Source organism: Lepidochelys kempii, chromosome 5 (genome assembly GCF_965140265.1).
Source record: "Lepidochelys kempii isolate rLepKem1 chromosome 5, rLepKem1.hap2, whole genome shotgun sequence".
In the NCBI taxonomy this organism is placed as follows: domain Eukaryota; kingdom Metazoa; phylum Chordata; order Testudines; family Cheloniidae; genus Lepidochelys; species Lepidochelys kempii.
Genome location: NC_133260.1, coordinates 3,142,560 through 3,167,300, shown reverse-complemented (window position 1 = coordinate 3,167,300; position 24,741 = coordinate 3,142,560). Strand labels below are relative to the sequence as shown.

Here is a 24,741-nt window from a genome sequence, read left to right as displayed (position 1 = left end):
GAAAGCAGTGGATGTATTGTTTCTTGACTTTAGCAAAGCTTTTGACACGGTCTCCCACAATATTCTTGTCAGCAAGTTTAAAGAAGTATGGGCTGGATGAATGGACTATAAGGTGGGTAGAAAGTTGGCTAGATTGTCGGGCTCAATGGGTTGTGATCAATGGCTCCATGTCTAGTCGGCAGCCGGTATGAAGTGGAGTGCCCCAAGGGTCGGTTGTGGGGCCGGTTTTGTTCAATATCTTCATAAATGATTTGGAGGATGGTGTGGATTGCACTCTCAGCAAATTTGCAGATGATACTAAACTAGGAGGAGTGGTAGATACGGTGGCAGGTAGGGATAGGATACAGAGGGCCCTAGACAAATTGGAGGATTGGGCCAAACGAAATCTGATGAGGTTCAACAAGGTTAAGTGCAGGGTCCTGCATTTAGGACGGAAGAATCCAATGCACCGCTACAGACTAGGGACCAAATGGCTAGGCAGCAGTTCTGCGGAAAAGGACCTAGGGGTGACAGTGGACGAGAAGCTGGATATGAGTCAACAGTGTGCCCTTGTTGCCAAGAAGGCCAATGGCATTTTGGGATGTATAAGTAGGGGCATAGCCAGCAGATCGAGGGACGTGATCGTTCCCCTCTATTCGACATTGGTGAGGCCTCATCCGGAGTACTGTGTCCAGTTTTGGGCCCCACACTACAAGAAGGATGTGGAAAAATTGGAGAGAGTCCAGCGAAGGGCAACAAAAATGATTAGGGGTCTGGAACACATGAATTATGAGGAGAGGCTGAGGGAACTGGGATTGTTTAGTCTATGGAAGAGAAGAATGAGGGGGGATTTGATAGCTGCTTTCAACTACCTGAGAGGTTCCAAAGAGGATGGTTCTAGACTATTCTCAGTGGTAGAAGATGACAGGACAAGGAGTAATGGTCTGAAGTTGCAGTGGGGGAGGTTTAGGTTGGATATTAGGAAAAACATTTTCACTAGGAGGGTGGTGAAACACTGGAATGGGTTCCCTAGGGAGGTGGTAGAATCTCCTTCCTTAGAAGTTTTTAAGGTCAGGCTTGACAAAGCCCTGGCTGGGATGATTTAGTTGGGGATTGGCCCTGCTTTGAGCAGGGGGTTGGACTAGATGACCTCCTGAGGTCCCTTCCAACCCTGATATTCTATGATTCTATGACAAATTGGAGAGAGGCCAGAGGAGAGCAACATAAATGATTTAGAAAACATAAAAGATTTAGAAAACCTGACCGCTGAGGAAAGGTTAAAAAATCTGGATGTTTAGTCTTGAGAAAAGAAGACTGAGCGGGGACCAGATAAGAGTCTGCAGGTATGTGAAAGGCTGCTGTATGGAAGATGGTGATCAGTTGTTCTCCACGTCCTCTGAAGGTAAGACAAGAAGCAATGGGCTTAATCTGCAGCAAGGGTGATTTAGGTTAGATATTACAAAAAGCTTCTAATTAAGGATAGTTAAAACTCTGGAACAGGTGTCCAAGGGAGGTGGTAGAATCTCTGTCATTGAAGGTTTTTAAGACCAGGCTGGACGAGCCCCTGTCAGGGCTGGTCTAGGTTTACTTGGCCCTGCCTAAGGGCAAGGGGCGGGACTAAATAAGCTCTCGTGGTCCCTTCCAGCCCGACATTTGTGTGATTCTGTGTTACAATATTCCCCATAAAGAAAAGGAGTACTTGTGGCACCTTAGAGACTAACAAATTAATTTGAGCATAAGCTTTCGTGAGCTACAGCTCACTTGCGAATACAGACTAACATGGCTGCTACTCTGAAACCTAATATTCCCCATGTCATTGTGACTGATGTTTGTTATAGAATCATTATTTATTCCTTTACAATTTGTTTATTTGTAATTTATTTACAGCAGAGCGTGTGGGAGACAATTTCCAGCCATTCAAAAAGCGACCATGACCCTTGCCCAGGGAGCTCACAGTCGCAGGACAGACTGACAAGGGGACAGAGGTTGGGGAAGGAGAACAATAAATAGGGATTTTTTTTATAAAATCAGCTTGAGTCAGTATAAGGACCGTGGCAGGAATGGGTCTTTAAGAGGGACTAATCAAGGACTGGGCAGGGGCCTTACGGGAATCTCAGGGAAGTTGTACTGTGGCTAGGGGGTTAATTAATTAATTGTACAACACTTTGATGCTGTAACATGCTCAGTGTTATTATTAATTGTATTATAACAGATGGGGTTCCAAATACGCCATCTCCTGGATAGCCCTTCTGGATAGCCTGTTTGCACAGGCTGCTGTGGGAAGCTCCACTCTGCAGGGCACCTGTATTTACTTTCCTTTTGAATTCTGCACTGTGAGTTCAGGTGGGGTTACCACCTTTAAGGCTGGTTTTCAGGACAAAATCATTGTGTCCCATGGCATTGTGTTACATGACACCGTGATAACATTGCATTGTGTCATGACACAGTCTTCAGCTCAATACGCTACCCTGACATACTGTTGTGCTTACAATCCCCTATGAGGCCAGGACCTCATCTCCAAAGCAATTCTGGACGTGAATCAAGGCAGCCCTATCAAAGTCAGGACTCTCCAGTGATATTCGGGGTGGGTGGTTCCCTAAAAGCTGGACTTATTGCTGCAGTTCTCAACCTTTCAGACTCCTGTACCCCTTTAAGGAGACTGAAGCCTGAGCCCTGCCACTTGGGGTTGGGCCCGAGCCACCCTGTCTGGGGCTGAAGCATGTAACTAGCTTTGCGGGCCCCCCTGTGGTGTGGAGCCCTGGGCAATTGCCCTACTTGCCACCCCTGAACACTGGCCCTGCACTTGCAACCCCCTAAACCTGTCCAGCAACCCCCGCGGGTCACGACCCCCAGGTTGAGAAACACTAATGTAGATGAGTTAACTTAGATTCATAGATATTTAGGTCAGAAGGGACCATTATGATCATCTAGTCTGACCTCCTGCACAATGCAGGCCACAGAATTTCACCCACCACTCCTAAAAAAGACCTCACACCTATATCTGTGCTATTGAAGTCCTCAAATTGTAGTTTGAAGACCTCAAGGAGCAGAGAATCCTCCAGCAAGTGACCCGTGCCCCATGCTACAGAGGAAGGCGAAAAACCTCCAGGGCCTTCCAATCTGCCCTGGAGGAAAATTCCTTCCCGACCCCAAATATGGCGATCAGCTAAACCCTGAGCATATGGGCAAGATTCATCAGCCAGATACTATAGAAAATTCTTTCCCGGGTAACTTGGATCTTACCCCATCTAAAAACCCATCACAGTCCATTGGGCCTATTTACCATGAATATTTAATTACCAAAACCATGTTATCCCATCATACCATCTCCTCCATAAACTTATCGAGTTTAATCTTAAAGCAAGATAGATCTTTTGCCCCCACTACTTCCCTCGGAAGGCTATTCCAAAACTTCACTCCTCTGATGGTTAGAAACCTTCGTCTAATTTCTAATCTAAATTTCCTAGTGGCCAGTTTATATCCATTTGTTCTTGTGTCCACATTGGTACTGAGTTTAAATAATTCCTCTCCCTCTCTGGTATTTATCCCTCTGATATATTTATAGAGAGCAATCATATCTCCCCTCAACCTTCTTTTAGTTAGGCTAAACAAGCCAAGCTCCCTGAGTCTCCTTTCATAAGACAAGTTTTCCATTCCTCGAATCATCCTAGTAGCCCTTCTCTGTACCTGTTCCAGTTTGAATTCATCCTTCTTAAACATGGGAGACCAGAACTGCACACAGTATTCCAGGTGAGGAACTTGCCAACTGGAAGACCTCTGCACCCCCGAGGGGTACAGGTACCCCTGGTTGAGAACCTCTGACATGTTCTATGCATATTACAAGCCTCGTCTGAGAATGCTGTGTGGCCATTGCTGAGCTTTCCCAGTGCTTAGCTCTGACAGCGGGACTGTTAATTCCATCTATTCACTGTGCTTTTATTTGCATCTTTAGCCAGGGACGACACAACATCAGCATCCTGATCCAAAGACTTTGTTGTTCCAGGGGACAAGTCCTAAAGGTCGACAGTGCACCAGCGACCAGTGCACCAGCGACCATGTGCAGTTCAAGCAGAACCTGTTGCTCCTTTGGTTAGAGGCATCACAATGCCATGATTCCTCATGATGGAAGCCCTCAAATGACAGTTCAAAGGGCAGAAGTCATGGAACCTGGGGGCAGTTTATTCGTTGACAGGTTAGATAGCATGCTTTGCTCCATGACATCGGTGAGACCACAGCTCCCAATACGCGATGCTCTGTGTCTCGCACCATGGGGGTGAAGAATTCTAGCATGCCAGCCTGCACCCGAAGCCAAGTGGCCTCCAAAGACAGCAGCTCCCTGCACCTTGTAGCCCACGGGGCTAGCCTGCTATATTATATCATCCCTTTTTCTTTATTGGTTTGATTGATTATATTGTTTTGACTGATGTTTTTGTGCTGAATAATTTCAGTAAATATTACTTCATTTTATTTGGCTGTAATGCAAGGAAATTACAGGCCTATATCCTGTATAATTAGCAAGAGCAAATTACCATGAGTGTTTGTAATCTTTGGCACTGATAAATGGCCTACCAGTTACCCCTTTTTAACTTTGGGGAACTGAATGTGTTTAACAGAATTCTGGAACATAGTGGTAACCACAGGGTACAGTGCAAGAACATGGAAGTAACAGCTCAGATCAAAGATAGCAGTTATGAGAATGAGATAATCAGTATCAATACGTAAGAATATATCCTATAGAGTAAGTAAATTCTATCCTAAGATTTATCTGGGTGAGGAAATTAGATTGGGCATGGAAGGTTGGGCACGGATATCAATATTCAGGATAGTGCCAGGACCCTATACGAGGGCGAACCACCCTGTGGAGAAGATTCTTTTTAGAACAAAAGAACAGCCATACTGGGTCAGACCAAAGGTCTATCTAGCCCAGTATCCTGTCTTCTGACAGTGGCCAATGCCAGGTGCCCCAGAGGGAATGAACAGAACGGTAATCGTCAAGTGATCCATCCCCTGTTGCCCATTCCCAGCTTCTGGCAAACAGAGGCTAAGGACACCATCCCTGCCCATCCTGGCTAATAGCCACTGATGGACCTATCCTCCATGAATGTACCTAGTTCTTTTTTGAACCGTTATGGTCTTCGCCTTCACATCCTCTGGCAAGGAGTTCCACAGGTTGACTGTGCGTTGTGTGAAAACATACTTCCTTTTGTTTTAAACCAGCTGCCTATTAATTTCATTTAGTGACCCCTAATTCTTGTGATATGAGGAGTAAATAACACTTCCTTATTTACTTTCTCCACACCAGTCATGATTTTATAGCCCTCTATCATATCCCCCCTTTGTCATCTCTTTTCCATGCTGAAAAGTCCCAGTCTTATTAATCTCTCCTCATATGGCAGCCGTTCTATACCCCTAATCATTTTTGTTGCCCTTTTCTGAACCTTTTCCAATTGCAATATACCTTTTTTGAGATGGGGCAACCACATCTGCACGCACTATTCAAGATGTGGACGTACCATGGATTTATATAGAGGCAATATGATATTTTCTGTCTTATTATCTAACCCTTTCTTAATGATTCCCAACATTCTGTTCACTTTTTTTTTACTGCCGCTGCACATTGAGTCAATGTTTTCAGAGAACTATCCACAATGACTCCAAGATCTTTCTTGAGTGGTAACAGCTAATTTAGACCCCATCATTTTATATGTATAGTTGGGATTATGTTTTCCAGTGTGCATTACTTTGCATTTATCAACACTGAATTTCATCTGCCATTTTGTTGACCAGTCACCCAGTTTTGTGAGATCCTTTTGTAGTTCTTCGCAGTCTGCTTGGGACTTAACTATCTTGAGTAGTTTTGTATCATCAGCAAATTTTGCCACCTCACTGTTTACCCCTTTTCCAGATCATTTATGAATATGTTGAATAGGACTGGTCCCAGTACAGACCCCTGGGGGACACCACTACTTACCTCCCTCCATTCTGAAAATTGACCATTTATTCCTACCCTTTGTTTCCTATCTTTTAACCAGTTACTGATCCATGAGAGGACCTTTCCTCTTATACCATGACAGCTTACTTTGCTTAAGGGCCTTTGGTGAGGGACCTTGTCACGGGCTTTCTGAAAATCTAAGTACACTACATCCACTGGATCCCCCTTGTCCACATGCTTGTTGACCCCCTCAAAGAATTCTAATAGATTGATGAAGCATGATTTCCCCTTTATAAAAAACATGACACTTCCCCAACAAATTATGTTCATCTATATGTCTGACAATTTTATTCTTTACTATAGTTTCTACCAGTTTGCCCAGTTCTGATGTCAGGTTTACCCAGTCTGTAATTTCCGGGATCACCTCTGGAGCCCTTTTTAAAAATTGGCATCACATTAGCTGTCCTCCATCCATTTGGTACAGAAGCTGATTTAAATGATAGGTTATAAACTATAGTTAGTAATTCTGCAATTTCACATTTGAGTTCCTTCAGAACTCTTGGGTAATACCATCTGGTCCTGGTGACTTATTACTGTTTAATCAATTTGTTCAAAATCACCTCTAATGACACCTCAATCTGGGATAGTTCCTCAAATCTGTCACCTAAGAAGAATGGCTCAGGTTTGGGAATCTCCATCACATCCTCAGCTGTGAAGACCAATGCAGAGAATTTATTTAGTTTCTCCGCAATGGCCTTATCATCCTTGATTGCTCCTTTAGCATCTTGATCGTCCACGGGTTGTTTAGGAGGCTTCCTGCTTCTGATGTACTTAAAAAAAAAAAATTGCTATAACTTTCTGAGTCTTTGGCTAGCTGTTCTTCAAATTCTCTTTTGTCCTTCCTAGTTGTATTTTTACATTTCACTTGCCAGAGTTTATGCTCCTTTCTATTTTCCTCACTAGGATTTAACGTCCACTTTCTAAAGGATGCCTTTTTGCCTCTCACTGCTTCTTTTACTTTGTTTAGCCACGGTGACACTCTTTCGGGTCTCTTATTATGTTGTTTTTTAATTTGGGCTACCCATTTAAGTTGAGCCTCTAGTACGGTGTCTTTAAAAAGTTCCCACGCAGCTTGCAGGGACTTCGCTTTTTGCGCTGTAGGTTTTTAATTTCCTTTGAAGGCACTACCTCATTTCTGTGACGTTCCCCTTTCTCAAAGTAAATGCTACCGTGGTGGGCCGCAACGGCGTCTCCCAGCTCCCGGAGCCTTTCGCCGCCACGGGCCCCAGCCGGGCCCGCATGCGGCCGGTGACGGATCCCGACGCCTGTACGCGGCCGCAGTTACGGGCCCCGCCGCGTCTGCTTCGCTTTGGCTCCGCGAAGGCTCCGACGTCGTTCGGCTCCACGCCTCCTTCCCCGGCTCCGGGGCCTGCGGCGGGGCCAAGAGCCGCCGGGCCGCTCGCGGGGAGCCCCGAGGAGCTCAGCCCCGGGACGGGGGGAGCCCTCGGCCCCACAGGCGCCGGGCTGACAGGAGCGCGCCCCGCCGGGGCCCAGCACAGCCCCGGGGCGCGGAGCCCGGGCTGACAGCGCAGGGCAGGCCCGGGACGCTGTCGCCATGGCAACACTGGGAGCAGGGCATGCTGGGACCGATCATCTCCATGGCAACACTCGGAGTTGGGGGAGCAGGGCATGCTGGGACTGACCATCTCCATGGCAACGCTTGGAGCTGGGGGAGCAGGGCATGCTGGGACTGATCATCTCCATGGCAACGCTTGGAGCTGGGGAGCAGGGCATGCTGGGACTGACCATCTCCATGGCAACGCTTGGAGCTGGGGAGCAGGGCATGCTGGGACTGATCATCTCCATGGCAACGCTTGGAGCTGGGGAGCAGGGCAGGCTGGGACTGATCATCTCCATGGCAACGCTTGGAGCTGGGGAGCAGGGCATGCTGGGACTGATCATCTCCATGGCAACGCTTGGAGCTGGGGAGCAGGGCAGGCTGGAACAGATCATCGGATTTAACCGCCCCTGCCTTCGCCCGTCAATTCTGGAGAGGCCGCGTTCGATTGGCTCCTGTCACGGGGGAGTCCCGCCCCCGCTTCCGGCCGGCCGGGTGTGGACAAGATGGCGGCGGTCGGGGCGCTGCAGGACCGGGTGGAGGCGCTGGAGCGGCGGGTGTTCGGGGCCGGGGCGGCCTGGGGCTGGGCGGGCCCCTCAGCACCCGCCCCCCGGCCTGTGTGTGGCCCCCGCTGCGGGGCCGGCTCCCCCCACCAGGGACCATCCAGGGCCCCTGGGCTGGGCCCGGGCGGACCCTGCGGCTCGGGGCCTTGCGCCGCTCCAGGGGCGGGTGGCTCCAGCCTCCGCATTGCCCGACAGCAGCGCCGGGGGGCGGGGATTGGCCGGGGCGGGGGAGGCTCGTGGGGGGCGGGGATTGGCCGGGGGGGGGGGAGGCTCGGGGGGGGCGGGGATTGGCCGGGGGGAGGGGGGGAGGCTCGGGGGGGGCGGGGAGGGGGAGGGGGGGAGGCTCGGGGGGGGCGGGGATTGGCCGGGGGGGAGGGGGGGAGGCTCGTGGGGGGCGGGGATTGGCCGGGGGGGAGGGGGGGAGGCTCGTGGGGGGCGGGGATTGGCCGGGGGGGAGGGGGGGAGGCTCGGGGGGGGCGGGGATTGGCCGGGGGGGAGGGGGGGAGGCTCGGGGGGGGCGGGGATTGGCCGGGGGGAGGGGGGGAGGCTCGGGGGGGGCGGGGATTGGCCGGGGGGGAGGCTTTGGCTGTTGGTTCCTTCAGGAGCGCGGCCATGAGCTCTCCCGCCCCCGCTGCGGGTTCTCCTCCAGGGCCTTGCTCGCTCCACTCCTGCCCCCAGCGATGCTCCCCGGCGGGCAGAGCGCTCCCGGGCCGGGGGGGCAGGCCCTGCACGGGGGGCAGGCCCTGCACGGGGGGCAGGAGGACTAGTGCGGGGCCTTTTGTCCCAGTGCCCCGACGGGCTGCCTGGCTGGGGGCTGCTTCGTTTACTTCTGAATTGCCGCCCCCTCTGGGGTACAACACGGGCTCTGTTTAGCAGCCCCTCGTATCCTCACGTCACCATTCGGGCAGCTCCTTGAACTATGCTGCCTGTGAATGTTAGTAGCTGAAACCGTTTTAAATAGGTTTCAGAGCAGCAGCCATGTTAGTCTGTGTTCGCAGAAAGAGCAGGAGGACTTGTGGCACCTTAGAGACTAACCAATTTATTTGAGCATGAGCTTTTGTGAGCTACAGCTCACTTCATCGGATGCATTCATCCATTTTAAATAGACATTTTATCTCCTGTCACTGCTGGTCTGTTCCTGACAGTTTAGTTGTGGGATCATAGAAGTGTCACTTAATCCCTGTTTGGTTTATACCATCTCTTACCTTCTAGGCAGCAGATGGTTTGGTGAAAGTTCAGGTGGCTTTGGGGAACATTACAAGCAAAAGAGAGAGGATTAAAATTTTGTATAAGAAAAGTAAGTATTCATCCAGCATTTGTGTGTTGCGGTTTTTTTTTACCCCCAGGATTTAGATCCAAATTGTATTTTATGTGGTGGTCTTGTTGGGTGGCCTGTCTGAGATCATTTGAGGTGTGTTTTGCAGTGGGTTTAAAAACAACCTTCCTTTGCCTCCAAAGGAGCTAATTATGACTGAGTAGACAAGCTGGCAGCTCTCTTGAGTGGGGTGTACCTTGTGAGAGTAAGGCATCTACTTTGGTTTCTGTTCCATTATCAGAGATCTAAAATCTAAGGTTTCAGCTTTATTCCTTCCCTAGGACTGTGCATTCTACCCACTGTGATCAGATCCCCCTAGAAATCTGCAGCCCATCAGGCCTGGTGTTATCAGCAAGGGGTAGTACATATTCAGTGTATGTGCACCTGCAGAAAATCATGGGCTTTGACTTCTCACTGGCATTGGAGCTTATTACTCCCCGCTGCGTCTATCAAGGACAACTCCGATTGCAAGCAACCTTGGGATTTTTGTATCAGAGGAGAGATGTCGCAGAAACGGCATGCTGTGCCTGGAGAGGACACTGGTGCCACTTCAGCACACCCTCGGCCAGCTTCAGAAAGCAAGACTTGCGTGTGTAAAGGAAAGACATTTCAGAGGGCAGGGGAAGTAGCAGGCCACATGATGGAAAGGGAGCACTCGCTCTGTGCCTTCCCTTTAAAGAATGAATTGTGACCTCTGCAGTTGAATTTAAAATTGGCTAATGTAATACTTAGAAGGTTAGTGGGACCTTGTGTAAATAATGAGTGCCTATTGGCGTTGGGCCATGTGAGTACACACTTCTTTAAAATAAAATCAAACAAGGAAACTTACAGGCTTGGTGCAGCAGCGACTTTGTACTGTTGAGTCAAAAGCCATTCCTCTCCGATCCCCCACTGAGGATGCCTCTGCATCTTCCTACATCTGGATTGTTGTCTAAACTAGTTAGTCAGCTCAGATTTGTAAGCTCTTTGAGGCAGAGTATGTCATTCAAGTGGTCTATAAAATGCTGTGAAAGTTCATGGTACTATAGAAATACTATAGCTGCTGATTCTTTTTAGCAAAATTTTGTAGTAAGTAGGAAGTTGCGACTGGCAGTACTTCCAGAACTAATCACTTCTCTCTCTCCCTCCCTGTAACCTACTTCTGATCTTAGTTGAAGATTTAATAAAATACCTGGATCCTCAGTACATTGATCGAATGGCTGTTCGCGATGCCATGAAACTGCAGTTCATCTTAGCAGGCATGTCATGAAATGAAAGGAGTATGCTCATTCCCCAAAAGCTCTCAAGACAAGCAGGGTGAGGGAGATCTTAACTGAATGCACCTGTCCATCTCTCTTTTAATCATGGGCTTAGGACGGAAATGCCTCATTTGGCTTCTCATCTTCCCCTGTAAACTGGCCAATGCTTCAGTAAAAGATCAGAACTGGAGAAACTACAGTATGAATTGTACAGGGAAGAACAAGCCTGGTTCAGTCCCCAGTCTGGCTCCCTGGCAAGCACTTGGAATGCAACTGGCACCGTGGAACTAGTTCCTGCATGAGGAGTGCTTTTCTCGCTACCAAAGGCCTTCCCTGAATGAGTAATGGACCTTGACTCTCTCTGAGTCTGTCTAGCCTTTGGTCAGAAGCTTTGCGGGGTGGAGGGGGGGTGGAGAAGGGGTGTGTGGAATTGTTTCCCTATGTCTACCAACTGTTATGGTAACAAAACTGCTCTTAAACATCACAATATATATACTTCAGTGTTCATAAGTATTGAACTTCTAACCCTGCCCTGCTCTCTCACAGGGGACCTGAGTCGCCCCTCTCCTGTGGTAGGCGTGTGTAACTCCATTGTCTCCAGTGGCGTTGTCCCCGATTCTTATTGGTGTAAGCAAGGGAGAGTCGGAGCCACGAGGTTGACTTTTAATGGGGCTCAACAACTGAGCCAATGAAAGAGCAAAAAAATGTGCTTTTTCCATTGCTAGCTCAGTGAGGAACATCCTGGCTTCTGCTCCTGGTTCTTCCCTTTTATGTACTGTGTGCTGCCTTTGAGCTTCTGTTTCCCCATCTGATAATAGCTACCCCAGAAAAGGGTGGGGGATGTTTGCGAAAGGCACAGAGATCCTTGATTGGTTGGAAGGTGTGATAGTAACCCACAGTATCGTTGTGGTGAAGTCTTTCTGCTGCGTGTAGGTTTGATTGCCTTATGAGAAGGGGAAGCTGAACCAGGCCAATTAATCAACTTATTTTTTCTCATCTGTGGAAAGCTGAAATAGTGTTTGACTTAAACTTCTCCTTCTCTGTCTTTTAAACCAGAGGAGCAGCTTATTCTTTCCCAAGCCGCCCTTCTGGAACAGGTGAACAACCTCCAGCCGTTCTTGGACAGTGCACACACAGAATCATAGAATCATCATAGAACATCAGGGTTGGAAGGGATCTCAGGAGGTCATCTAGTCCAACCCCCTGCTCAAAGCAGGACCAATCCCCAACTAAATCATCCCAGCCAGGCCTTTGTTAAGCCTGACCTTAAAAACTTCTAAGGAAGGAGATTCCACCACCTCCCTAAGTAACACATTCCAGTGCTTCACCACCCTCCTAGTGAAATAGTTTTTCCTAATATCCAACCTAAACCTCCCCCACTGCAACTTGAGACCATTGCTCCTCGTTCTGTCATCTGCTACCACTGAGAACAGTCCAGAGCCATCCTCTCTGGAACTCCCTTTCAGGTAGTTGAAAGCAGCTATCAAATCCCCCCTCATTCTTCTCTTGTGCAGACTAAACAAACCCAGTTCCCTCAGCCTCTCCTCATAAGTCATGTGTTCCAGTCCCCTAATCACTTCTGTTGCCCTCCGCTGGACTCTTCCCAATTTTTCCACATCCTTTTTGTAGTGTGGGGCCCAAAACAGGACACAGTACTCCAGATGAGGCCTCACCGATGTCGAATAGAGGGGAACAATCACGTCCCTCGATCTGCTGGCAATGCCCCTACTTATACATCCCAAAATGCCATTGGCCTTCTTGGCAACAATGGCACACTGTTGACTCATATCCAGCTTCTCATCCACTGTAACCCCTAAGTCCTTTTCTGCCGAACTGCTGCCTAGCCATTCGATCCCTAGTCTGTAGAGGTGCATGAGATTCTTCCATCCTAAGTGCAGGACTCTGCACTTGTCCTTGTTGAACCTCATCAGATTTCGTTTGGCCCAATCCTCCAATTTGTCTAGGTCCCTCTGTATCCTGTCCCTACCCTCCAGCATATCTACCTCTCCTCCCAGTTTAGTGTCATCTGCAAATTTGCTGAGAGTGCAATCCACACCATCCTCCAGATCATTTATGAAGATATTGAACAAAACCGGCCCCAGGACCGACCCCTGGGGCACTCCACTGGATATCGGCTGCCAACTAGACATGGAGCCATTGATCACTATCCGTTGAGCCCGACAATCTAGCCAACTTTCTATCCACCTTATAGTCCATTCATCCAGCCCATACTACTTTAACTTACTGGCAAGAATACTGTGGGAGACCGTGTCAAAAGCTTTGCTAAAGTCAAGGAACAACAGGTCCACTGCTTTCCCCTCATCCACAGAGCCAGTTATCTCATCATAGAAGGCAATTAGATTAGTCAGGCATGACTTGCCCTTGGTGAATCCATGTTGACTGTTCCTGATCACTTTCCTCTCCTCTAAGTGCTTCAGAATTGATTCCTTGGGGACCTGCTTCATGATTTTTCCGGGGACTGAGGCGAGGCTGACTGGCCTGTATTTCCCAGGATCCTCCTTCTTCCCTTTTTTAAAGATGGGCACTACATTAGCCTTTTTCCAGTCTTCCGGGACCTCCCCCGGTTGCCATGAGTTTTCAAAGATAAGGGCCAATGGCTCTGCAATCACATCCGCCAATTCCTTTAACACTCTCGGATGCAGCGCATCCAGCCCCATGGACTTATGCTCGTCCAGCTTTTCTAAATAGTCCCGAACTACTTCTTTCTCCACAGAGGGCTGGTCACCTCCTCCCCATGCTGTGCTGCCCAGTGCAGCAGTCTGAGAGCTGACCTTGTTCGCGAAGACAAAGGCAAAAAAAGCATTGAGTACATTAGCTTTTTCCACGTCCTCTGTCAGACGGTTACCTCCCTCATTCAGTAAGGGGCCCACACTTTCCTTGACTTTCTTCTTGTTTCTAACGTACCTGAAGAAACCCTTCTTGTTACTCTTAACATCTCTTGCTAGCTGCACCTCCATGTGTGATTTGGCCTTCTGGATTTCACTCCTGCATGCCTGAGCAATATTTTTATACTCTTCCCTGGTCATTTGTCCAATCTTCCACTTCTTGTAAGCTCCTTTTTTGTGTTTAAGAGCAGCAAGGATTCCACTGTTAAGTCAAGCTGGTCGCCTGCCACATCAAAGGTAACACGTGCTCATTTGCAAGCTACCTTTTCGTAGCTGCTGTCTTGATGTTAGCAAAGACCAGTGGCCTCTCTTTTGTTACCCTTCGTGCTTAGAAGTGTGTGGAAATGCTGTTTTTAAAAAAAGAAAAGGAGTACTTGTGGCACCTTAGAGACTAACCAATTTATTTGAGCATGAGCTTTCGTGTTCTCTAGCTGTCTGCCTCAACTAACTGGAAACTATTGTAAGAGTTTCCAGCTCTGAAGAGTTTGCAGTCTAGGAAGACTAAAGCAGTGCAGCAGCATGCAGAACAAATGCAGAATGTGGCATGGCAGTCCTCTTCAGCAACATGGGTGATGTAGAGTGATGTAGTGGTGGGAGTCTGCTATAGACCACCGGACCAGGGGGATGAGGTGGATGAGGCTTTCTTCCGGCAGCTCACGGAAGCTACTAGATCGCACGCCCTGGTTCTCATGGGTGACTTTAATTTTCCTGATATCTGCTGGGAGAGCAATACAGCGGTGCATAGACAGTCCAGGAAGCTTTTGGAAAGCATAGGGGACAATTTCCTGGCGCAAGTGCTAGAGGAGCCAACTAGAGGGGGAGCTTTTCTTGACCTGCTGCTCACAAACCAGCAAGAATTAGTAGGGGAAGCAAAAGTGGATGGGAATCTGGGAGGCAGTGACCATGAGTTGGTTGAGTTCAGGATCCTGACACAGGGAAGAAAGGTAAGCAGCAGGATACGGACCCTGGACTTCAGGAAAGCAGACTTCGACTCCCTCAGGGAACGGATGGGTAGGATCCCCTGGGGGACGAACATGAAGGGGAAAGGAGTCCAGGAGAGCTGGCTGTATTTCAAGGAATCCCTGTTGAGGTTAGAGGGACAAACCATCCCGATGTGTCCAAAGAATAGTAAATATGGCAGGCGACCAGCTTGGCTTAACGGTGAAATCCTAGCGGATCTTAAACATAAAAAAAAGCTTACAAGAAGTGGAAGGTTGGACATATGACCAGGGAAGAGTATAAAAATATTGCTCGGGCATGTAGGAATGAAATCAGGAGGGCCAAATCGCACCTGGAGCTGCAGCTAGCAAGAGATGTTAAGAGTAACAAGAAGGGTTTCTTCAGGTATGTTGGCAACAAGAAGAAAGCCAAGGAAAGTGTGGGCCCCTTACTGAATGAGGGAGGCAACCTAGTGACAGAGGATGTGGAAAAAGCTAATGTACTCAATGCTTTTTTTGCCTCTGTCTTCACAAACAAGATCAGCTCCCAGATTGCTGCGCTGGGCATCACAACATGGGGAATAGATGGCCAGCCCTCTGTGGAGAAAGAGGTGGTTAGGGACTATTTAGAAAAGCTGGACGTGCACAAGTCCAAGGGGCCGGACGAGTTGCATCCGAGAGTGCTAAAGGAATTGGCGGCTGTGATTACAGAGCCATTGGCCCTTATCTTTGAAAACTCGTGGCGAACGGGGGAAGTCCCGGATGACTGGAAAAAGGCTAATGTAGTGCCAATCTTTAAAAAAGGGAAGAAGGAGGATCCTGGGAACTACAGGCTAGTCAGCCTCACCTCAGTCCCCGGAAAAATCATGGAGGAGGGTCCTCAAAGAATCAATCCTGAAGCACTTGCATGAGAGGAAAGTGATCAGGAACAGACAGCATGGAATCACCAAGGGAAGGTCATGCCTGACTAATCTAATCGCCTTCTATGATGAGATTACTGGTTCTGTGGATGAAGGGAAAGCAGTGGATGTATTGTTTCTTGACTTTAGCAAAGCTTTTGACACGGTTTCCCACAATATTCTTGTCAGCAAGTTAAGGAAGTATGAGCTGGATGAATGCACTATAGGGTGGGTAGAAAGTTGGCTAGATTGTCGGGCTCAACGGGTAGTGATCAATGGCTCCATGTCTAGTTGGCAGCCGGTGTCAAGTGGAGTGCCCCAGGGGTCGGTCGTGGGGCCGGTTTTGTTCAATATCTTCATAAATGATCTGGAGGATGGTGTGGATTGCACTCTTGGCAAATTTGCGGATGATACTAAACTGGGAGTAGAGGTAGATACGCTGGAGGGCAGGGATAGGATACAGAGGGACCTAGACAAATTGGAGGATTGGGCCAAAAGAAATCTGATGAGGTTCAATAAGGATAAGTGCAGGGTCCTGCACTTAGGAGGGAAGAACCCAATGCACCGCTACAGACTAGGGACCGAATGGCTAGGCAGCAGTTCTGCGGAAAAGGACCTAGGGGTGACAGTGGACGAGAAACTGGATATGAGCCAGCAGTGTGCCCTTGTTGCCAAGAAGGCCAATGGCATTTTGGGATGTATAAGTAGGGGCATAGCGAGCAGATCGAGGGACGTGATCGTTCCCCTCTATTCGACATTGGTGAGGCCTCATCTGGAGTACTGTGTCCAGTTTTGGTCCCCACACTACAAGAAGGATGTGGATAAATTGGAGAGAGTCCAGCGAAGGGCAACAAAAATGATTAGGGGTCTGGAACACATGATTTATGAGGAGAGGCTGAGGGAACTGGGATTGTTTAGTCTGCACAAGAGAAGAATGAGGGGGGATTTGAGAGCTACTTTCAACTACCTGAGAGGTGGTTCCAAAGAGGATGGCTCTAGGCTGTTCTCAGTGGTAGCTGATGACAGGACAAGGAGTAATGGTCTCAAGTTGCAGTGGGGGAGGTTTAGATTGGATATTAGGAAAAACTTTTTCACTATGAGGGTGGTGAAACACTGGAATGTGTTGCCTAGGGAGGTGGTGGAATCTCCTTCCTTAGAAGTTTTTAAGGTCAGGCTTGACAAAGGCCTGGCTGGGATGATTTAATTGGGGATTGGTCCTGCTTTTGAGCAGGGGGTTGGACTAGATGACCTCCTGAGGTCCCTTCCAACCCTGATATTCTATGATTCTATGGGCTTGAATGTATTCTCCTGGCTACGATACTCCCACTGTACAGGAAGGATGAATTTCAGTGACCCCAGAGCCATGTTATACTTGCTGGACTGTTAAATATTCCTGAGATGCTGGTCAAGTGAGCCAGTGTAACTATGAGGGAAAGTGGAGGCCAACAGATACACACTTTAGAGAATCCTTAGAATGTTATAGGGAAAAACTCAGTAGAAAGTCTCCATTCTAAGGGGTAGCTTCCTGTTCACTTAGTATCCCTGCCCCTTGCACAGTGAGGTCTCTCTAGTCTCCATGCAGTTGCTTATCAGTAATATTCACATATAGTAATCCATCTGCATGCTTCATACAAGTCTCTTGGGCATGTAATCCTCAGCTTGGGACCCATATCTCACGGCCCCAGAAGCAGCAGAGGGGTGACTTTGGAAAGTTGTTTTCAGTTGGTTCTGATCAGCGTGTACACAAACAACTAAAATGTTGGCATTTCACTTACTTTGCAGTAAAGTGGCAGTAACCAGTGGTGGTATGGTGGCCAGCAGTATTTCTCTTCAGGGCATTCTGAGCTGTAATGTGCTTCCTCTGACAAAGAAGTGTATTAAATTAATCCCAATAGAAACACTTTAAATATGCTTTTACACAGTTGTCTCTACTTTGGTAACTGCAAATTTCCTGGATGTAAAAACTAAGCAGTTTTTGTTCTTTTGTTCTGTGTGCTTTGCAGCTGCTCCTGACCATGCTGCCAAACTGCAGCGACTTGCTCAAATCCACTTGCAGCAGCAGGTAGCATGAATACTTATGGTTAATCTTCAATGGGCAGGGATGGGGCCTTTTGTTAATCGTAGGTAATTCGTGGGCAAGGATGGGGTAATTAGTAGCACAGACTAGAGCCATTCTAGTTAAGATTATCAGTATTTTTTTCTTTCCATTACGTTCTTTTCAGTTTGTCCAAATCATGGAATTTGCCAGGAGTCACACGAGATCTCTGCTCAGGAACATCTCAGTGTACAAATAGCTTTGGGTGGCTTTTTTAAAAACTGCAGTGGGGATACTAATGTCTAACTGCTAATTACCCCCAATACTAGGCTGAGATCCCGATGGCATAGTGAGGCAGTGTGGCCTCCTTCCGACGCAGAGAGGGAGAGACAACCACCACCCAACTACAGTCCCCTTCCCAGTTCAGGTGGGTGGGAATCTGAACATCAGTTAAAATAAAATAAGCAGCTCAGTTTACAGCACTAGGTAAAGTGTCTGCCTCAAGGCCTAATCCATTGAGCATGTTGTATCTGATTGCAAGGAGTGGAAGGAGCATTTGCCCTGTCTTCCTTGAGAAGTCTTCACTGAGGCTGTGTTAGTGGTTAGTGTATTTGGTTGCTTTTCTGACAGAGCTGTTCCAAAGTCACTGAGGTAAGAAGGATTTCTTGATGATGAATTGATTTCCTACTTCAGTGGAGTTGTCACTGCAACTCTCTGGCTAAATGTGCATGGTTGTCTCCTTCTAGTAGCTAGTCCACTTGGAGGATTTGAGCTGGCTTACTCAGCTAATAGAGTTAACCCCTTTTACTGAAGCAGTACAGGGGCTCTTGCAGCTGTAGGTCCTGGGTTCCATCCCTGGTGATGACAGAGGTGTCCACACACATACAGCCTCAGGTTAACCACCGCACTCCCAGTGCATTATTGCAGCAGAGGTCCCAGATACACCAGAGGCAGCCTGACAACTGGTACCAAGGAAAACTCAAACAGGGATGATGGGGCAAGATTGTCTATCCAAACAAAGAAGAGAGAGGCACGGGCGTATTTGCAGTCTCCTGTTCTCTTTGGATGCTGAATGGTATCTAATATCTGGGGTTTTTTCCACGTTTTCAAGGCAGTCAGAGTTTATTACAAGCAACAAGTCAAAGATAATGCAACATCGGATGTATCAACATCTACACGCAGACATCAGGACCATGTTTGATGGCATGCTCCACACAGCTAAAGAAATCATGGAGAAGAGCTACACCCCAGGAGAGATGTAAGAGGCTGGAATTGTGTATTAGACCTTTCTGTAGCTCTCCCCATTTCCTTACGCTGCTTCCTGCCATACCTTTGCGAGCCAATGAGATCTTGTTCGTGCTTGCTAGGGCCTTTAGCAATGGGATTTTCAAAAGCTGTCAGCGCTGGCCTGACACTGCTGCCATTGAAGTCAGTGGGAGATTGCTCCCAGTGAAGTTTGTGGTCAGAGTTATGCCAGTGTGGAGCACTTCTGAAAATCTCACCCTAGGGGCTTGCTCACTGCTGTGCCCTGACAGTATCTGAACACTCTTAACATTACCAGGTGGAGGGCACTATTCCAAGGAAATTGTTTAGGTTTTTACTTGTTCCTGGAAATGTATAATCTGGAGTTGCAAAGTCCTGCAACAGTTGGTCCCAAATGGCATCTAGAGGCCTGAGATGTCCCTTACAGGATAGCAAACATAATTACAGAGGCAGTGTGGTGTAGTGAATAAGGCATTGAATTGAGAGTCAGGAAAGCTGGGTTATATCCCCGACCCTGCCACTGACTTGCTTTGTGACTGTGGGTATGTCACTTAACCTCTTTATGCATTTATTGTTCCATTTGTACAACTGAGATGACAATACTTCGCTTTCTTTATCAAGTGCTTGGAAATCCTTGGATGGAAACACTGTATAAGTACATCTTAAAATGCTACAAGTTAGTGGGATTTTGTATTTAAACTTAACCTTCTCTTCCCATCATGGAAACTTGATATTTGGATTCCTTAGCTTTGAAAGACCAGTGTTCCCTCTAACTTTTTCCATCCATGTGCAGAATTAATTTTGTTATGTGAACCAATATGGAGGTGATGTGTGGTGGGGGTGGGGCTGAGGGGTTCAGAATGTGGGAGGAGGCTCAGGGCTGCGGCAGAGGGTTGGGTGTAGGCCCTACCACTTGAATTCAAGTGGTTTACATAGCCCAGGTGTGTGACTCAGCACCTCACATGCAGAGTGGGATATTTTTCAAAAGCAGTCAGCATTGGCTTAACTCTGCTCCGGCTGAAGTTCTCCCATTGACTTCAGTGAAGGGGAGATAAGCAAACACCAAGTGCTTCTGGAAATCTTACCCAGAAACTTTAATCCTTCCTCAAATGCAGGTTTACTAACACAAATGGGAGTAATGGAATCAATTGTAATTTGAAAAGAATGTTGTCATACCTCCTCCACTGAACCTGATTATTTCAAATAAATAAATAAGCCACACCACAACGCTGGTGTTCGCTTTTTATGTCTTTAACGATATCTGTATAGAAGTTTATAATAGTTGCTGTTCTTTTAAACTAGAAAAGGAATTCTTGGGGCACCTTAGAGACGAAACTAGTTTCAGAGTAGCAGCCGTGTTAGTCTGTATCTGCAAAAAGAAAAAGGAGGACTTGGGGCACCTTAGAGACAGACAAATTTATGCTCAAATAAATCGGTTAGTCTCTAAGGTGCCAGAAGTCCTCCTTTTCTTTTTGCAGATACAGACTAACACGGCTGCTACTCTGAAACTAGTTTAAACTAGCTTATCCTACCAAATCTTTTTCTTTTTGAAAACTCAGCTGTGTGCTAACACCTGCTCTTCCTAATGAAGCTGCATTTTGTCAAAGTCGCTCTGTTAACAGCTTGCTTGATTGGGCATTCAGACTTTTGATGTCAGGATGTGCTCAGGGACAGAGCATTGCTGGTGTAAAACCAGCAGAGGGAGCTAAATTACCGGCAGTAGGTTCTTACTACAGATGGTCAATTTTCACATTTGGAAATTTGGAAAGCCTTTTTTCCTTGAAATATTGACAAACAGGAATAAAATTGTAGAGAGTCTCAATTTCTTTCTCTCTCTTCTTCCTCCTCCTCCTCCCCCCGCACCCCCAATGTTTTTTACTGGCTTGCATGCATTTGGTCTGTGGTGATATACGGAATTTTGCTTGATTATTTGATCGACATCTTTAAGACGGAGTGCATTCCCAACCAAATTGAAGGTAGCACACACTGTTGGATATTGTTTTTTATAGTTGAAAACTTTTGGTATCCGACACAATCATTTAAATGACACATACTCTTTGTGCTGGTAAAAAGTGGCAATAGTAGTTACAATTAAACTGCAGCTAGAGGTACAAAACCCTATAAACCTTGCGGTGTACACGTCTTTTTGCAGCTTTGAAAATAGGCTACAAGCTAAGCTTTCCCTAAGCTGCGTGGCCATGCAGCAGGCTATCAAGGGCTGCACAGGGGCAGAGCCACAAGGGCCTGGAGAGGACAGAGGTAGGGGGTGGACGGGGAGCAAGTTTGGGCAGGTGGGGCTGCGGTGGGGACAGGCGCCTCTCTCCCCACCACAGCCCTGGGGCAGCCTGCACCCCAGCCCCTCATCTCTGGCTTCACGCCAGAGCCCACACCCCCAGCTGGAGCCCTCACACCCTGCACCCCAACCCTCTGCCCCAGCCCCGAGCCCTCTCCTGCATTCCAAACCCCTCGGCCCCCTCCCCGCCCCACATCCCCTCCATATTGGTGCACATAACAAAATTCATTCTGCACATGGATGTAAAACATTAGAGGGCACATTGGTAAGGATACTAATAGCATTCTTCTCTTACATAGTACCTTTACAAATATCAGTATAGTTACTCCTCCTTACTGACTCTGTTCAAACAGGATGTCAGTGGCAGAGTCAGGGATATAACCTGAGTCGGCAGAATCCCTGTCCTCTACCCGGCTGCTACACCATGATGTCTTCGGTAATGTTATTATGAACTTTTTAAGAAGTATCAGAGAAGTATCTTTTCCTCTGCATTGATTGATGCCCTTGACCAAAGGTGAATGATGAGATCTTGATTTTTTCCTTAAAAGAGTGTGATATCAACCCATTCTGTATTTTTACCCATCGTTTATACCACGCTAATCTCCGCATGAGCTCTTCATGGGATGTTCTCTACATCATATTGTGAGATGAATTCAGCCATGAGATATTGTATCCACTGTTTTTCTTTGACACCTAGGCAGTCATACCATCATGAGGAACATAGGATGGATAGACTGATAGGTCTATCTGTAACATTAGAAATGCCTTGTAACCCACTGCTTGTTGTCAGGTCTGGCCTCTGTTAATCTGCTCATATGTTAATTGCAGGTGCCACCAGTGATTCTGGCGAAATGTCAGACATATGAACTTGGCAGAACAGAGGGGAGACCATCACTGGAGACCTTCGTTCTTTTCTTTTGCAAACCTTCCAGCTACTATTTCACAGGTAGAGTGCATCTGTCCACTCTGTGGATTCTCTTGTACTGCTTTCAAATGCCCTCATTCAAAAACCTTCTCAAGAACCAGTTCTTCAGTGATGAACCTACAGTGTTAGCCCACGAATTAAGGGTGGGTCGAGGGGCACCAGGTGTGGAGAATATGCATTTTGATAAACTGCTCTGGCTAAATGAGTCATTGGAGTGGGGGACTGGACCCAGTGTCCCTGTGCCTCAGTGGGTCACAGCTGACAGTGCCAAATTCCAGACAAACCCCTGTGAAATAGGGCAGGCTCACCCCAAACTGGTGGTGGCTCTCTTAGTGGAGCATACCAAACCAGCAACAAAAGTAAACTTCTTCTTCTGTCTCGCCACACTGGTCAACAAGAAGTCAAAAATGCAGTGTCCTCAGACACTCCAGCCCTTGTCTCATCACCCAGATACTGGATTCTAAGATGAGTGGTTACTGAAAACCAATTTAATCAAACATAGGGTCCTTCTAATCTCAATAGATCAGCCACTTAGCCTGGTCAATATATACCTCAGATCTTACCCAATAATCATGCTGATTCCAGTTCTTGAGTAACTAAAAACTAAAGTTTAATCATAAAAGAAGAAAGTTGACAATTATTTGTATGTATATGATTTATTAACCATTAACAAGTCCTTATTATCAGGTTTGCAGCAGTGATGGAATAGACTGCTGGCTTGGAAAGTCTCTCTCTGTGGTAACTTCCAAAAGATTGGAAGCTCTTCAGTCCATAGTTCAAATTCTCCTTTTAGTTGTAAATCCAGTCCAGAGAATCAGGGCAGGAAAGAGGCAAAATGGAGATAGCTCCAGGGTCTTTTATACCCTTTGCCACATGCCTGGAAATGTACTGTCTCTACTTGGGGAAAGGTACTGGCCTAAGATGGAGTCCAGGGTTACATGAGCATATCACATGTCCTTACATAGCTTGATGACTCTCGGGGTAGCCATTGCCCATATTCTTGCTGATGTGTCCACAGGAAGAGCTATCTGGGTGGAGTGAGTTTCTTCTATGTCCCATTGTGAGAGCTAAGTGTCCTTGATGTGCCATCAATAGATAGCTGTCTGGCCTTAATTTCTATTTTACCTGGTGGGTGTTACCTAGGAATACGATGCAGCCGATGAAATGAGCTTTAGCTTACGAAAGCTTATGCTCCCAATACATTTGTTAGTCTCTAAGGTGCCCCAAGTCCTCCTTTTTTCTTTTTGCGAATACAGACTAACATGGCTGCTACTCTGAAATATGTATATATGTTGCCAGTGCATAGCCAATATTCATAACTTCTGATACAAAAATGATACATGCGTATAAACAGGATCATCAGACTTAGCAAATCAGAATTTTTCCCCTGACACCTTACGTGCCCTACTTTGTAGAAGATTTGAGGCAAAATTGAGCAGGGGGTTGGACTAGATGACCTCCTGAGGTCCTTTCCAACCCTGATATTCTATGAATGTCAAAGGTATAAATGGTCATCTTATTACACAGCGTCACACCCAGGTCTCTCGCCTCCCAGGTAGACTCCCTAACCACTAGACTACAGACTCATTCTCACTCAGGCTTAGGTTACAGTTCAGCACATCTCCAAGGCAGTCTCTCCCTCTGGGCAATGTAATTAGTGCCCCGAAGGATTTTGCTGTGGGCATGGCCTCGCTCCAAAGGTCAAATCACTGCCCTGGGAGTGCTCCCCCGGCAGCGCGTTGGAGTGCGAGTGTGGTCATGCACCAGTGCTGGGAGAGAGGGCTCCTGGTACTCCCCCTCCCTAGGGGACACTGTTTAACAGGCGTGTTACAGCACTGTAACTTGCTGCACTCGGGCCTGTTTTTTCACACCCCTGGGTGAGAATGGCACTTTACAGCGCTGCAACAGTGTAGCCAGAGCCTGTATCTATGAGTATCTGCCTTTAACTCTTTCAACTGGAATTCTACAGTGGGAAAAGTCAAAAAGAGAGACTTGCTTTGTATGTTCTGTTTACAAGCTATCAGGCCTCTTCTCTTTACCACCGCAGCTGAAAAACTTCCTTAAGCGGGTGCAGGGTTGTTATTTTATCATTTCTATAGTACTTTGTGTCTGAGTACCTCCAAGTGCTTTACAAATAACAGCTAATTGGGGAGGTAACTCCCTTCTCTTCATGTGTCAGTATAATAGTGCCTGCATCTCTAATTTTCACCCCATGCAGCAGAAGAACTGCGTTTTTTACCCCCGAAAGCTTATGCCCCAATAAATCTGTTAGTCTTTAAGATGCCCTCGGACTCTGTGTTGTTTTAAGCTCATTCCTTTTTAGAAGACAACATAAGCTACCTCTTACGTGGAAGCAGAAGCTGTTTTGCATCATCACACAACACCACTATCCAATAGGGTTTGGGTAGCTCAGTTGAAACGGCAGCAGCAAGGGAGGAGGAAGGATATAATTACCTGCGCTGAAATTTCACTAGGCCGCGGGAGGATAGATAAGTACCCATACAAGAAATACTTTAGGATCATCAGAGACCATAAATGGTTTAACGTTGGGATTGAGGGGCACTAGCAGAGCTGTGGGGGTGGGGGCCCAGTGCTGGGGTCGCAGGGGCCTGCGGGTCGGGAGTGAGGGGCACTGGCAGAGCTGTGGGGGTGGGGGGCCCAGGGCTGGGGTCGCAGGGGGCTGCGGGTCGGGATTGAGGGGCAGTGGCAGAGCTGTGGGGGTGGGGAACCCAGGGCTGGGGTGCCAGGGGGCTGCGGGTCGGGAGTGAGGGGCCCTAGCAGAGCTGTGGGGATGGGGAACCCAGTGCTGGGGTCGCAGGGGGCTGCGGGTCGGGAGT

The 24,741-nt window shown here is 47.7% G+C and overlaps 1 protein-coding gene across 1 annotated transcript; it reads left to right on the top strand.

The window, feature by feature from the left end:
• Positions 1-8,035: 8,035 nt before the first annotated feature.
• On the top strand, positions 8,036-24,449 carry DCTN3 (dynactin subunit 3). Its single transcript, XM_073345750.1, has 6 exons — positions 8,036-8,146; positions 9,305-9,389; positions 10,559-10,645; positions 17,392-17,450; positions 18,535-18,681; positions 21,808-24,449. Exons 1-5 carry the CDS (start codon positions 8,036-8,038, stop codon positions 18,622-18,624), a joined length of 432 nt encoding a protein of 143 aa, XP_073201851.1. The 3' UTR covers positions 18,625-18,681; positions 21,808-24,449.
• The last annotated feature ends 292 nt before the right edge of the window (positions 24,450-24,741 follow it).

Bases quoted from the DNA above. Each gene is read 5' to 3' on its own strand.
- DCTN3 (XM_073345750.1), top strand. From the start codon at position 8,036: ATGGCGGCGGTCGGGGCGCTGCAGGACCGGGTGGAGGCGCTGGAGCGG. The intron at 9,390-10,558 runs GTAAGTATTCAT...TTCTGATCTTAG, and splicing joins TAAAATTTTGTATAAGAAAA to TTGAAGATTTAATAAAATAC. The intron at 17,451-18,534 runs GTAGCATGAATA...CACGTTTTCAAG, and splicing joins AAATCCACTTGCAGCAGCAG to GCAGTCAGAGTTTATTACAA.